Source organism: Curcuma longa, chromosome 4 (genome assembly GCF_044706935.1).
Source record: "Curcuma longa cultivar G26 ecotype Majalengka, Jawa Barat chromosome 4, ITB_CL_G26_1.1, whole genome shotgun sequence".
In the NCBI taxonomy this organism is placed as follows: Eukaryota; Viridiplantae; Streptophyta; class Magnoliopsida; order Zingiberales; family Zingiberaceae; genus Curcuma; species Curcuma longa.
Window position 1 is genome coordinate 246,764 of NC_133864.1, and position 16,913 is coordinate 263,676.

The 16,913-nt window shown below is 34.2% G+C and overlaps 1 protein-coding gene across 2 annotated transcripts; it reads left to right on the top strand.

Moving 5' to 3' along the window:
* Positions 1-1,133: 1,133 nt before the first annotated feature.
* Positions 1,134-15,854, top strand: LOC141827916 (agamous-like MADS-box protein AGL65). Of its 2 annotated transcripts, XM_074715256.1 has the most exons (12): positions 1,134-1,286; positions 1,384-1,743; positions 2,919-2,978; positions 3,072-3,090; positions 3,214-3,278; positions 3,361-3,376; positions 3,751-3,812; positions 13,512-13,608; positions 13,842-13,886; positions 14,010-14,137; positions 14,430-14,769; positions 15,827-15,854. In XM_074715256.1, exons 2-12 carry the CDS (start codon positions 1,559-1,561, stop codon positions 15,833-15,835), a joined length of 1,026 nt encoding a protein of 341 aa, XP_074571357.1. In that variant the 5' UTR covers positions 1,134-1,286; positions 1,384-1,558; the 3' UTR covers positions 15,836-15,854. The 2 variants fall into 2 exon arrangements, with proteins under 2 accessions (XP_074571357.1, XP_074571355.1); XM_074715254.1 differs by lacking the exon at positions 15,827-15,854 and having other exon boundaries at positions 14,430-14,928.
* Positions 15,855-16,913: the final 1,059 nt, after the last annotated feature.

Sequence of the window (16,913 nt, forward strand, 5' to 3'; positions counted from 1 at the left end):
TATATCTTCTCGATCGTCTATGATAGATCGATAATTAATGTATGATTTAGCTAGTGGTGATACAACACTCAGTGTTGCACTGGTGCTACCCTCCATGACAAAGATGCCACATGAAAGGTTCTAACATTTAAGCTGGAACCTAGCTGATAGTTTGCTTGAAGCCTCCTTCCTGCCTAAAAAAGCAAAAAAAAAAAAAAAAATGTCTCCCTAAAAATTGTCAAATATGCGATTATCTAAAAAAATGATAAATCACAGTCAGTCTCATGGACTCAATCTCTGAGGATGGCCGATCCGGTCCTATAGAATTTTTCCACCGACCACCAGAGTAAATCGGGAAGTACTTACGGCGACCAATTCAGATGTCCAGCATCCTTTGATTGCGTTCCCCATTTGAAAGAAAATTCTTGTAAATATGTTGTAGCTGAGAATCGAACTGTAGATACCTGGATCTAGGGGTGAGCAACAATTCGGTTAAACCGAATAAACCGACCGAACCGACCGAATTAAAAAATTCGGTTCGATTATTTCGGAAATTCGGTTATTTTTTCTATAAAAATCGGTTAATTCGGTTAATTCGGTTCGGTTTCGGTTTTAAAGTTTCTTATTCGGTTAAACCGAATAAACCGAATAAATCGAATTATTCAAATTTTAAAAAATAATTTATAAATTTTAAATAACTAAATTTATAAATCCCTAATTAATTAATAAAATTTTTATAATATTTAAAAAATTCGGTTACTTCGGTTAATTCGGTTAAAAACCGAATTAACCGATAAAATATCGGTTCGGTTTATTCGATTTTTATTGGAAAATTCAGTCGGTTCGGTTGGTTTGAAAAAAATCGGTTTATTTGGTTTTCGGTTTATTCGGTTCGATTCGGTTCGATTTTAACCGAATGCTCAGCCCTGCCTGGATCACAACTCAGATGTCTTACCGTTGCACTATTGCCCTGAAGACTTTAGAATATATATATATATTGTTATCAGCACGTTCAATTTGATTTGGTATAGAATAATTTATTTGATTTGGTATAGAATAATTTATTAATATATATGCGATCTACCAATAAAAATGAATATAAAACCAAGCAAATGACCTCAGAGATTTCTTAGGGAGTAGCTTTGGTTGGACGGACTCGCTGACCCTTTCCTCCCGCTCTTTCATCTCTTTCTCCCTCTCCTCTCTGATTTGCGATCCCCTCGCTTTCCGCATCCTCTTCCTTCTTAGACTGTCATCCGATCTCAATATCGCCCACACTAGTCCCAAAAGATCGATTCATAAGGGAGGTAAGATTCCGAAGTTGATGCATCGTGATCTTTGGGCACACTTATTAGTATCCCAAATCCTTTTTATAATTTCACTGAGAAACAAAATCTCTTTAAGGTTTTTCATTCAGTTTCTCCCATCGGTGCGATATTCTCCTACAACAAAGATCCTCAATTTATTTTGTCTGCTCTTGAGTAGACGTCTAATTGGGTCAGGGATTGAAAGATTGCAACTTTTGTGGAAGATAAAGGGAGTAAAAGGGTTGTAACTTGTATCTTCTACAAGAGATTCAATGGGGAGGGTAAAACTAAAGATAAAGAGATTGGAAAATAGCAGCAGTCGACAGGTCACGTATTCAAAAAGGAAAGCGGGGATATTGAAGAAGGCCAAGGAGCTCTCCATTTTGTGCGACATTGACCTTCTTTTGATCATGTTTGCGCCTAATGCAAAACCTACTATATGCATTGGGGACCGTAGGTAAATGTTTGTATTCTCCTTCAATCATTTTGCAAACCACATTTGAGAATATTGATCCGAATCAAAATGTGTTCCCTTGAAAAGATCACGACAAGGCTTATTTATTTGTTTATGTGAAGAAATTAAATTTATTCTCTTGAAATGTCTATTAGTTTTGTTTGTACCTCTATTTTCCGGAAATAATTATTTATTATCTTTCTCACACAATGCAAATGAATTTTTGTCCATATTATCACTCTTGTTTTCACTAATGCATGTGAAGAAATCAGTAGGGACTAGTGCTGAGACTAAGCATGTGCCATTCTTCGATAAGCAAGTCCCAATAAATTGTATTATATTTTTTCACATAATTTTTGCTGAAACATATTGCATAATGTTCTCTTCCTTTAAATGTTAAATTGTAGAATTCTTATTTGCTCTAAATATAGTCTCATTATATGAAATTTTTGAAAAAAAAAGGTGCATCCACAGTCATCTTAATCAACTCTTGAAATTCTTCTTGCCCATAAACATAAAATTCTTTTGGTGCTTTAGTTCCTCCAAATGGTTAATGAGTACCATCTTTTCTTTACTTGGTGGGTAGTCTTGGGAGATTTTTTAAATCATCGACTAACTTCTAGTGTTTCCTAAAAGGCACATCCTACTCTTTTCTTTTCTTGCCAAAGAACTTATCTTCTCACCACATACCAAAATTAAACTCTCTTAAGACATTTGATGTGTTCCTTGTATTCAGTATTTGGTTAGTTGCTAAATCTAGTCTATATCTTTACAAATCTAGTCCTAACTTTTAAAAATGGAAATGAATTAAGGTACTCTAGTTTTACTATGGCTAGACTATCATTAACATATTGTCAAATTTGTAATTCTTTCTCTAGATAATGAGGCTATTTGTAGTATTATATCGAGGCATGCGGTTTGCTGACTCAACATATGATTCAATTACCATGGATCTTTATTTTTTTAAAAACTTTTATCACAAAGATACCTCAAATTTATCATTGACCATGGTGTCCCACTGAGTTCAAGACTACAAATTACATCCCTCTTGGCACTACTGTAAATGCTACATAGTGTCTCTTTTTCTAGTATTTGATGTCTTACTATATTTGTACAAATAGTGATCTTAATCTTTTTACACAATTGTTTACTTCACTTTTCTCCCTTTTTTCTAATAGCAATATTGAGAAGGTTGTTGAAAGGTTTGCTCAAGTATCACTGCAAGAAAGGGCAAAAAGGTATGCATCTATTCTCATGGATCTTGCAATATGTTTCTTCCTTTTATCTATCAAAGATTTTTGAATGAGAATTTTTTTTCCTAATCATGATAGGAAATTGGAGAGCCTTGAAGTAAGTTTGTTTACCATTCAACATTAATCATCAGTAAATAAGTATGATCATTCCATCTCTGTTGAAGATGATAATTCAAGCAATTAAGTTGTGTACATATTCTTAAAATTGTCCTTTTTTTAGGCTCTTAAGAAAACATTCAAGAAATTAGACCATGATGTCAATATCCAAGAGTTCCTTGGCTCAAGGTATTACTTGTATCTTTTTATAATGTATTTTTTTATAGTGCTCTAAAATAATTCTAACATAAACTTTTTTATTTTCTTCCAGTGAAGAATCAGTTGAGGTATGTGAGATTAAAATTTTGTCCTACATCATTAGTCAAAATTAGAGCAAAGTTTAATTTTGGTCTTTGAAGTTTAGTCTTAGTTTATGTTTGACTTTGAAATTTCAGATATATTGGTAGGTTAGAGTTTAATTAAACATCTCGGTTAGTACAAAACATATCCAATTTTAGATTATAATTAATGGTGTGCAACATTTTTTTTAAAAAAATTTGATTTAGTTCAATAAAGATTAGGGGAAAAAGTTGAGATATTTGATACTCCAAGGTCAAATTGAGGCTAGGCTAAACTTCAAGAACCATGCTAAAATATCCCTTATAACATATACAACTTCACTCTTTTTGACCTTCCTAGTTCTTGATTTATCTTTATGCAGGATTTAACAAATCACTTGAGGTCCTTGCATGGTCAATTACTAGAAGTACGAAAAAGATTAAGGTGCTATGCTTTTTTATTTTTGTCCTTATTTCCATCTTAATAAGTTGTATCTTAATCGCTCATGGTGATTATTCTTAGTTCATGTGTTAGTTTATGCCAAAGATAGTTTTAACATGTTGCATTAGTTGTCTTGGTAACATCAAACTATTAGGTTGGGTAGCTTATAACTTGCACAAAGGGGAGTTATTCAATTTCATCTTTCCATTTGTAACATTTTTATATATTTGTATATGTTAGGTACTTCGACTCCACATAACACCCGTTTATGTATGTTTGTGCATATGTGTCTTTTTAATGAAAAAGAAGGTAAATGCCAATAGTAATGTTTCATTCTAGGAATGTAAAGGTGTTGTGCAATAACATAAGTACAATAATCGGACAAAGTACCCAATGTATCATTCTAGGATCAAGCACATTGAAGTGAAGTATCAGAACAAGTGTTGTGGATTGAGAATTATAATCGAAACATCTCATGTCTATCTAAGCAATACACAATCAATGCTATCTTTAAGTTTTTTGTGAGATGTATTGAATAAGGAAAACTTAAGTCTAGGTGAACATGCAATTCTATTGGGTTGTTCAATCTAAATAGCATATGTTGAGCTCCTTCTCAAGTAATTGAACTTATTTTTTAAGAGTGGTTTAGTGAAAATATCTATTAGATTTGACTTGGACTTAATATGGTTGACCTCAATGTCTCCTTTAGATACATGATCTTTAATGAAATAATGTTTCATTATAGGAATATAAAGGTATTGTATGAAAATCTAAGTATAATAAATTTGACAAAGAATCCAGTGCATCATTCTAAGATCAAACACATTGAAGTGAAGCATTATAACAAGCATTCTGGATCGAGAATCATAATCCTAACATCTCACACCCATCTAAGTAATACAAAATCAATGTTATCCTTTTAACTTTTTATGACATGTACTAATTAAGGAAAACCTAAATCTAGGTGAGCATGCAATTCTATCGTGGTTTTCAGTCTACATAGCACAATGTCGAGCTCCCTTCTCAAGTAATTGAACTCATTTTTCTAGTAATGGCTTAGTGAAAATATCTACTAGATGACTTGGACTCAACCTGGTTGACTTCAATGTCTTCTCTAGATATATGATCTCTAATGAAGTGATGCTTCATTTTAGAAATGTAGAAGTATTGTACGATAACATAAGTACAATAAACTTGACAAATAACTCGGTGCATCATTTTATGACTAAACACATTAAAGTGAAACATCATAAAAAGCATTGTAGATCGAGAATCATAATCCTAACATCTCACATCCATCTAAGCATTACATAATCAATGTTATCCTTAAATTTTTTGTGAGATGGACTGATTAAGGAAAACCTAAGTCTAGCTTAACATGTAATTCTATCGTGGTGTTCAGTCTATATAGCATATATTGAGCTCCCTTCTCAAGTAATTGAACTCATTTTCTGAGAGTGGCTTAGTGAAAATATCTACTAGATTTGACTTGGACTCAACGTGATTGACCTCAATGTCTCCGCTAGATACATAATCTCTAATGAAGTGATGCTTCACTTCAATGTGTTTAGTCCTATAATGATGCATTGGATTCTTTGTGAAGTTTATTGTACTTATGTTATTACACAGTTCCTTTCATTCCTGTGCTCAAGTCCATAGTCAACTAATGTGTGCATCATCAATAGGAATTGCGATACGCACTCTCCCATGACAACATATTTAGCTTTGGTCGAGGAGAGTGCAACACAATGCTATTTCCTACTACACCAACTCACTAGTGATGATTTTGTTAGGATTGGCCCGGTGCGATGCGCGTGTTTACACGTTTCACAAATGTGCGCAGCGGAAGAAAAAATAATAATTAAAACTAATTATTACAACACTCGCAATACACGCATATAGGATGCAACATGTACATGACATAGCAGAAAATTAAAAATTTTAAAATAATAATTTATTCTAGGTATACCTGACGAATGACGCTAAGCGGGAATGACATTAATCGAGCGTCTCTGTCAAAGATCCGCCTCTACTGGTGATCCACGTCTTGCTCTCGTTTGGATGACTTTTCAAGTCACGAGTCGTGTCACCGTCTTCGGTACTAGCTGCTGATCAGCAATGGTTAATATGAGAGAAAATCCTAAAATCGAAAAAGACGCAACAACACACATCGTGTTCATTTTCCAGGGCTTTCTAACTATTGGGCGCAATCATATTCCCAGTGTAGTTATGGTGGTCAAGCTTTGACTGTCGGTCCAGGGCAAACAGCCGAAATTCTTTTCGGCGAAGATGGAGAAATTTCTGAAAGCGCCCAAGCTTCCAACAACGAACCTTAGCGGCAACTTGGCGCTCCAGCAACAACTCACTGGTGGCCGATGGTTGGATAACAAGGTCCGGTGATGGAGGAGCAACTTCAGGAGAAGCTACAAGCTTTCAGTCTTTCTAATCGGAGAGATCACCGAAGACGGGAGAGGAAGGTTGCGCGATCAGGAAGAAGAAATCGACGGCACTAGGGTTTCTATTCCTCCCAAACCTGCAACCGGCGATGCGCTTTTAAGGAGGGAGCTCGCGATCTTTCATGCGAGCAAGAATTGCGATCGGGACCTAGTCGTGATTCCTTGCCTTTTGCGCGCGGGGGTCGATCGGAGGAGGAAGGTTGCAATTTCTTGCCTCTTCTGTGTGTGCGGCGGCCGATCGGAGGAGAAAGGAAAGGGTTGAATTAGGTTCAATCTCTAGGGTCTCATTGTACCGAACCGGACTGGTACTGTAGCAAACTGGACCGGTTACTATAGCAAACCGGGTTTAAGAGAAGTAAGGTTTGAATGATTGTAATTAAGTCTAACCATTAGGATTTAATATCAACCGCTCATTCCTATTCGATATTATATCTCATACAACATTTTATTGGGTTTGGATCCAATCCAAAACCCCATCTCTTGACTCAATACCCAAAATCCATATGCCGATTAACTTAAGTTTAGTTCAAAACCAAATCAAGTTGGTCCAATTTGGTTCATAACCAAATCATTTGGTTTAATAACCGATTATTTAGTTCAATAACCAAAACACCTCTGATCAGAGCCAAACTGATTTAGTTCATTTCGTCTTCATAAGACGAAATTTATCATTGCTTCCAATCTACCAAAATATCTTCCATCAGAACCAAACCATTTGGATTACTTTGTCTTCATAAGACGAATTCCATCATCTTTGCCCTTTGTCCAGTCCAACTAGACTTTATTTATCTCGTTCTAAGAATTCAATTCTCAAACTCGTTTTAAATCTTTCGGAGAAACTTGTAGTGCGTGTGATCCAATAGGTTCCCGACTATTTTGGCCGTCCACAATTAACTATTAATTACGGAACGATTATGAGTGACACCTAGTAGTACATCATGACTCCCAATTGATCGAAAAATCAACGATTGATTCCAGAACCATTTCTGAACCCTTTAGCAGCTACAATGAGACGTGCCTCATTCCTTTCACCGATTTATACCCGCTTAGTTCAAGACATGATCTATATGCGTCAATCCTCATTAGCCTGACTACGTCACATCTAGCCTAAGCTTGCTTTCTTGTCCTGTAGATTCAAGTTACTTATACATGTGTTCAAGAGTACCATACTCTTGACATACCATGCTTTGGCCAAAGATTTCAAGTAATAATTCTGATAAGCGGTCGCAGGGTATACATCTCCTTTTTAAGGAGCGATGAATTTTTTGTGGGCTATCCAAATAGGTTCGGTTATTCCAACTTACACCCAATTATCCCGGGTCTACACCTCCTTGGAGATATTTGCTTAAGACGTCAAAGTATAAGCCTTCATGACTAAGATGACTTGAATACCACAAGTCAAAGGAAACTCACACTTAAGCTGCACTGAGATTTTCATTGATATATCTTTATATACATAGAACCATATGAAGTCTCATGACAGATCACTCTAATGAACTAGTCACATCTAACTAGCATCTACGTTTAACTCTCAACATCCAATATCTCCAGCTAGTGAGAATAACTGTTTAGAAAACCAAGGAGTTTAAAACATGCTAGTCTCAACAGAATCGATAACGCCCGTGTTCATTAATTAATCGACTAGGGATAATAATTCTTATTTATCAAAAAGTACAACCATAAGGCGATTGCCTTAGGATACATTTCAATATAACAGATTTGAGAAATTAACATCTTCCACTAGTGCTCTTGTGATAACTTGCAACTTGCAAAATTAGAGTCGATGTATCCTATGAGTTCCCTTAGGGTACCATAAACATACATTCACTGTGCTTTTGAGGTACCTTGTTATCCATTTCACAATTAACATGTGAGACTCCTACACATGACTGATAGTATGCACATATACCTATTACAAACAAAATATTTGGTTGACTAGCAGTGAGGTATAACAGTCTACCTATTGCACTTTTATAAAGTTTAGAATCAACATAATTTCCCTCTGGATCTCACATTCATAAACATGGGCGTGGGCAATTCTTTCATTGTTTCCATCCTAAATTTCTTAATTATTATTTTTGTGTATTTGGTTTGGTGTACATAAATATCCTCCTTAGTTTGTTTGATTTTAATCTTAGGAAGAACAAGAGTTCAAGGTTTACTTTAAATTTGCTCTCCATATGATTAGTGAACTCTTTTAGAAAGACTTTGTGGACCCAAAGTTGATGTCGTCTGCATAAACTTGGGCCACAAAAATGTCAGTCCCACTCGTCTCCAAAAATAACGTGGGATTGATTGCCCTCTCCTAAGTCCCTTAGATACTCGAAAGGTAGATAACCTTTCGTACCACACTCTAGCTACTTGTTTAACACTATACAAGGTTTTTTTTTTTCAGTTTATACTACATGTGGTTAGGTAATTCTTGGTTTTTAAAACCTGAAGGTTGTTTAATAAACACTTCCTCCTTAATGCATCCGTTTAGAAATGCTGACTTCACGTCCATCTAATAAAGTTTGAAGCCTTTGTGTGCGACATAAGCTAGGAGTAAATGGATTGACTCAAGACGAACTATAGGAGTATAGTCTCATTGTAATCTAGTTCCTCTACCTAGGTACAACCTCTAGCTACTAATCTTGCTTTGTTTCTAACCACAATTCCCTTATAATCTTGTTTGTTTTTAAAGACCCATTTGGTATCTAATCCTTCTTTAGGTCTGGGAACTAGGTTTGATACTTGGTTTCTTTAAAATTGATTAAGGTCATCTTACATTGATAGAATCCAATCAGAATCTTACAGTGCTTCTTTTATGTTCTTGGGTTTCAATTGTGATATTATTGCAACTTGACTACCCTCTCCTATCAATTGAGATCTAGTCGTAACTCCCAATGTAATGTCTCCTAAAATTAGTTTAGTTGGGTGATTTAGATTTGTCCTAGTGGATCTTGGTGCTTGAGCTATGTTTGACTTGCTCTCAAGTAATGACCCTTCCATTCTAAATCTTTCGTTATCTGAGTCATTTATCTCCCACTTGAGTCTTATTCTCATTTAATGTCAATTTGTTAAATTCGATTCCATCTTGATGAATTTGTAAGTTGGATGGGTTTATGGTTTATTTTCGTCAAATACTATGTCCCCTAATTCTTTAATCATATGGGTTTTATTGTTGTAAACTCTACAAGCTTCACTAGTGTTTGAGTAGCCTACCAACTTTTATCTATTTTTGCTAAGAATTTACCTAGATTGTCCTTAGTGTTTAGAATGAACACCTTACAACCAAACACGCACAGATTATTGATTGTAGGTGGCTTGCCAAACCAAAGTTCATGAAGTGTCTTGTTAAGGTATTTGTGAAAATGTCCTATGTTGAATGTAACAAGTCGTATTTATCACTTCTGCCTAAAGATGATTAGGAAGGGAGTACTCATTGAGCATACTCCTAGCCGCCGCTTGTAGAACTCAGTTCTTGAGAACCTAGCATTAGTGAACTCTCCACCATGGTCATGTATTCTTTTTATCTGAACTCTTTTATCATTTTCTATTTGATTACCAAAGGTAATAAAAATATATACAACCATGTCCTTATGTTTTATGAAATGTACCCAAACATATCGAGTGTAATCATCAACAACAACCCAACAGTAATGACTACCATTCAATGATATAGTTTTGCTACTATCAAACAAATCCATGTAAATCAAATCCAAAGCTCATACAGTAGAATTAATCTCTTACCTCGATATACAACTTTCTATAACCCTCTCACAACTACGAAGAACCCTCGCACTCTAACCTCCCCTAGACCTCTGACCTCTCCCAGTAGCTCCCTCTTGTCAAAGTCCTATCACTCTCCTTCACTCTATAGGGTACTAGGGTACTAGAGAAAGGATAGAAGATACTCGTCTAGCAACAAGAAGATAATCGCCTAAGATAGATGATTCTAGGCTACACCGTTTTCCCATTTGACAAGGTCCATGAGTTTTGTCTTTCTGGTAGGTTAATCTAGACAATCCTCTTATGATTTCTCCTTTGGTCAACTTCCCTATTGACTTTAGGGTCATATGTTCCAACCTCCTATGCCAAATCCATACTTTATCTTCCTTAGACATATAACACTTGACAAGTGAACCAGTAGCACAGGGTAATGACATAGTATAAATGTTATCGTTTCTATAGCTTGCAGGTACTTTTCATCATCTTATAGTGTGATACCCGTACTTGGTCAAGTTAAACTCAATCTTATATCCAGTATCATATAGCTGGCTGACACTTAACCAATTAAATTAAACTTCATACCTTTGACTAGTAATGCATCTCTAATTATGAAATTTGAATTTAAATTGATATTACATCTACCTATTACCTTTAGTTCTTTGTTGTTTCCAAAGGATACTCTGCCCTTGTGTTTGTACCTCAGTTTAGAGAACTTTGGTGCATCCTTAGTCATGTATGTAGATCATCCACTATTAATGAACCAGTCTCCTTTGTATGCTCCGCCTTAATCTGTATCTAACTAGATACGAAAAATCAAATATTTTGGTAGCCAAATATTGATTCCAATGGCATCGCTTATATATTGCTTGGGAATTCAAGCTTTTGTAGTTTTATGTGCAGAAATAGAACAAGCATTTGCCCTAGTATTTACATATGAAGTCTTAATGATAATGGATGTGGATGCCACTTCACGTGGTTTATAACCAAGACTAGCCTTATTATATAATGCTCTCTAAACTCCAAGTATTATTTCAAGATACTTTGAACTCGAGGCAAACTTTTCCAAGCTTTTTCTAAGATTCTCTATTTGTAATTTCGGGAAGAATTTTCTTCTACAAGTTTTTAAACTTGAGAAGAATTTCCTTCTTAAACTTTACAAGTAAAGGCCCTTGTGTCTCAACATTTCAAGTTCAGATTCTAAAAATCTAATTTTTTACTTAGATTTTTTCTAATGACTTATTCAAGCTAATGATAATCAAATGGCATTTACTAAGAGAAGTTATCTCGTTATTCCTAGATGATGACTCATCCTGACTAGATTCCTCTAATCTATTGTTGTCTGAGCTCTCCGATTCATCATCAATGGCCATCAATGCAAGATGCCTTATCCTCCTTTTGATCTCCTCACCGTCAGATGATTTTGATGATAAAGACATCCTATGTGGCCTTTAAGGCTTTCTTCCTATTTTGCTTCTGATCTGAATCTTTCAACTTTCGACAGCCCGCCTTGATGTGTCCTTTCCTATTACAACCAAAGCAAACAGTGTTAGACTTCCATTTTGAATTTGGCTTATTTTACCTTCTCTCCTTATTTCTTTAGAGTGATCCTTTGGTTGCCTTCTACTGAATATCCTGCCTTTCCTTGCGATCTTCTCATATAGTTTGCCACCTCCGAGGAAGATGTATCATTGTTATTTTTTGACTTCCCTCAGACTTTGGTGGAGTCTCTTCCTTCCTTTTTTGGTTTGCGGGTTCTTTTATGCTTAGAATCTACAATAAGAGCTATACCTTTTTCTTGCAGACAGACTAGTGGTAGACAGTTCATATACTTCAAATTCACAAAATAACTCGTCTAATTTTACAATTGGTAAATCTCTAGACACCTTGTATGCATCTACCATGGATGACCAGAGTACTCCTAGGAAATGCTTTAAGTGCTTATATAATTAAATCCCTATTCTCAACATTCTCTCTAATAGAGTGGAGATCATTCAGTAGTTTCTTGAACCTACCATAAAGTTAACTCATCGATTCACTTACTTTCATCGTATAGATTTAGAGTTGATTGATGAGTAGGTCACGTTTGAGTATTCTAGAATTTCGAGTGCCCATAGGCAACTCTATTAATTTTTTGAATAGCTCACTAGCACTGTGAAAAGGATCGACCTTGGCTAACTGTTCAGACACTAAACTACACTATAGTGTGACTATAACCTTTGCATTGGCCTGACCTTTTCATTTTTGTTCTAGGGACCACTTATCGGACTCTAATGATTTTCCCTCGTCAGTGGGAAATTGAAAACCCTCCTTTATCGAGAACTAAGTCTCGATATCCATCATGAGGTAAAACTCCATACGACTTCTCTAATACTAGAAGTTTGTGCCATCAAAGAATGGAGATCTAGTGATGTTATATCCCTCTCGTGTCGATATAGTCATAGAACAAATTGCTTTATTGGTAGTTACACCTCTAAAGCAGCTTACTCTAATACCACTTGTTGGATCGTAGGTGTGCTAAAAGAGGGTGAATAGCACGAATAACAGTGTTTGTTGCTAATCAATTACTATTAGAGTTAATGCAATAGAAAATATACTAAATAACTCAAAGTAAGCACTACAGAACCAGACACAACACAATCACAACAAAAAATTAAGATTTAATGTGGTTTACAACCCCCAGACTACTACCACGTAGTCTACCACGTAGTCCTAAATTCCTCATCGCAAATTCACTTTTTCCTTTTCACCTTTAGCTGGAGTAGAAGAAACCTCTTACAGTACAATAAATTTTACAGTCTTAAAAGATATATAAATTTAAGCATAAAGACTGGAAGAACGTAAATGAAGCAATACTTTACATTGATCTGCTGAATTTGAGAATGCACGGATCCTTCCTTCTTATTATAGACTAGAAGAAGGATGTAACAACTTATAGATCAAGATCTTCCCACAAAATATCTCTGTCAAGTCATTATCATTCTTGTGCTTGTGCGAAAGCAACTTCTTTTATAGACTTTGTCATCATTAGTCGACTGTCCATATTCTATTAGTTGACTGATCACCTTGGTCTAGCTTGGTTGGGTTGTATTACCAACCCACCGAAACCAGCAATGTATATGCATGGGTGATTGCATCAATAATTTCTTGTATTGGAAAATACATGATTTCATCATGTGTGCTATGTGAATATTGATTGATACACTAATTAGGGTAACTTCTTAAACAAATAAATAGTCATTAATGAAGAATTGTATATTTTGGTCTTAATATATAGAGAGATAATAGCATTTCTTATTTTCTAAAAGATAACACATAAGCACAAGATTGTTATAATTAGATCGCTTCTTGCATAAGTTATTTTCTCTTCTAGCCATCATTCCTTCTTCCCTCCACATCAACTTTGATACCAACAACATCAAAGAAGATCCATATGATTAAGATTCATAGTATAATGTTGACGAGTATTTACCATTGTTAGTTGATTATGATTCTAGAACACTTTATGGCTACTTATAACTTAACTTTTCTATTCTAGTTGTTGGGCTGATCCAGATAAGATTAATAATATCAACCATATTAGGGCTATGGAACAATCACTCAAGGAATCTCTCAACCGAATCCAAGTACACAAGGTATTGGTATATCAAAACTCCACATCAACTATATATGCCTACTTAATGCATCATTTTGTAGTATATTATATCACTTTTAGTGAAAATGCCATAGCAATATTAATTTTAGCAGTTACATTACATATTATTTGTCTCACTCAAGTTTCTTTGTCATAAGGAACAACCAAAAATATTGTTACATTGCACTTTATCTTGACCTCATCTGAAATTGATTTATTTTTTTATCATGATAGGAAAATTTTGGAAAACAACTTATTTCTGTAGACTATAATGGCCAGGTAATAGTTTTTTTTCTCTTGATGTCCTTGATTTTATACACATTCATCATCACTGTGAAAGGTAATTGATGCATGCTTATTCATTGAGTGACAATCAACTAACAAAAGCTATTTGTTTTGTAGTTCCAAAACGACATGCATTTACCCATGGGGCTAAGCTATGCACAAGGAGATTCATCAGTGTCATGGCTCCATGACAATGATGGTCAACAACTAATGATTTCTCAAGATGCTAATTTGATACCTCAGAGGTGAGAAAATAATAAATTGCGCTAAAATCATTGTGTTTTTGGAGTTTTAAACATAATTTATTCTTTCAACTAAGTGTAATTGATGGGTGAACCAAGTTGCATGTATGTTAGAAACTTTCTAATTGTTAGTGCCTCTTTAGAAATGGAAACAATGGACAAAAAGATGAAACATCATGGAGACACAAGATATACAAAGATGGAACCTTCAATCTTAAGAATATTAAATATGACATTTTACTTCCGATCAAATTTAAAATACTTGTTAATTCTTGTATAACGATTAATGTTGTAGGGATGTTGGATGCTCATCAGACACGGCTCTCCAAAATTATCCTGCACAAACAAAGGCCAATGAGCAAGTAACAGATGGATCCTTCCACAATTTTAGCCCAAATGCTTGCTTAAGGCTACAACTAGGAGCACAGTTCGCCTACCAGACGTATGGTCAGAATTTGTCGAGTGAAAGGATGATCAAGCCCGAGATAGAACATAGTTTGCAGGAAAGCACTATAGATTATCAAGTGAATCATTTTGAGACACCTGGTACGGGCTATGATACTAGCTTCCAAGACTGGGCTTCTACGTCTGGGAATTGTGGTGTTGCAATATATGATGAAAGATCATACACCCAAGTGAGTATTCTGAAATTGTGACTGTATACTCTCATAATTGATTCATTACAAATTGAATTACAAAGTAGAAACACAAGTCACATGATTTAGGTGATTGTGTATATGGTTGTGGGGTACTCCTAAGTGCTAAAAAATCTGTTGTCAGCTTGTGTTGTGATAAATCTTGCTACTTTAAAATTCAGATACTTTGTAAAAATATATAATATGTTAAGATATCAAAATTAGAGTTAGAAGTTTTATCATCTTTTGCTATGAAAGCACATGGATGATAGATATCCAATTAAATGATCATAAATAAAGAAAATCTCTTTATATGGTTGTCGGGTACTCTCCTGAGTGCCAAAAAATCTATTGTCAGCTTGTCTTGTGATAAATCTTGCTACTTCAAAATTCAGATATTTTTAAAAAATATATAATATTTTAAGATATAAAAATTAGAGTTAGAAGTTTTATCATCTTTTGCTATGAAAGCACATGGATGATAGATATCTAATTAAATGATCATAAATAAAGAAAATCTCTTTATTTTTATTGTGGTTTCTCTATTTGGTGCACCTTGTGGGGGTGAAGGTCATCCTCTTACTTCCACTTGTGGGCATAACAACCTTTATTTTTTTAAAAAAAGGCACAAATTAGACATCAATGCGAATTAATTCTCCAATTTATTGTTAAGCTCTATGTAGTGATTCTTATTCTTTGGTAAAATTTACTTTTACTTTTAACTTATGGTCTATCTCATAAAGTTATATCTAGTGGAAACAATCAAGTTTTGGAACTATTTGCCATTTTACTTGGAAACATATTAGTTCCCTAATGTCGATAGATGCATGGAAGAAGTGCATAGACAATGTCAATATTATGGGAGAAGCTTATGGACAATCAAAGCTATATGTTAATACTAACTATAACTTGTATTGGTTATTAGATTCTGAGTCATTCTCAGTCATTATATTGGTTATTAGATTCTTAGTTATTCTCAGTCATTATATTGGTTATTAGATTCTTAGTCATTCTCAATCTCATGATCTCTTATTTCAGTGTTTAACTTATATTGCAGCAACAATAACTAGAAGGTAGACTTGGAGTATCATTATCTCATTGCCGTTGTTACTACTATTCCAAGATTTCATCCTCAAAATTTGTACTCACCATCTCTATCGAAAATACACAAAACTTTGGGTTGTGATGACTCCATCTCACAAATCGATCTAGGAAAGTAGTAGATGATACAAAATGGAACTATATATTGTCATGTATACCCTTACTAGGAAAGTTAATGTCTCTTCTGTAAAAATGATAATATAATTGCTATTCCCTTATATTTAAGTTCTTTCAGTCTGTAGATCAGAAGGTTTGCTCCTCTTGTAAATTTTCTTGTATAACTATTTTGTAAATTTACCCATTGTAAAACTAATTCAAGTATAAGAAGTTGGGAACACTTTTTCTTAGATGTCGACAATAGATTAGATTTTTTATAATTTCTGTATCCAAATTATACATTTCCACATATTTTTTTTGTTAGTTAGGTAGAAGTTAGAACAAACTCTTATAGTCAAAAGTTTTAGAGATTTAGATCTAGAAAAGTTTTAGAGATTTTTCAGTGAAATGAAGCTATTTTAAAATTAAGTAGAGTTAGAACAAATTCTTAACATTATTGTTATATAAATTTGAACTATTAATATAATTTAACTATTTTAATACTAATTATAAACTATTTTGAAATATAAATTATTATTTTATTTGAAATTATTTTTTGAAATAATATGTAATGTTAGCATTTGTAGAATTCATTATTATTTAAAATTTGTTTATTTTTTTTATATTAAGTTGTGAAAGTATTTATAACTTGTGTTTGAAATACAACTTTCATAATCTTCTTTTATTTACATTGAAAAAAAAAATCTTTGGGAAGAGTTTTGTAAAAATGACTTTTGATTTTAAATTTGTTTTGCAAATTTTTTAAAGGGAAATAATAAAAAAGAGACCCTAAATTAACTTTAAATCGAAAAGCACTATTTACCTGCCCAAACAACATGTTTACTATTTTATCATCCATTGCCATTCTAAATCCTCTCTAAGCAAAAATCTCCTCCCTTCTCCGGTCATCTAACTTGTGTTCTCAATATAGGGGGGGGGGGTTTGGC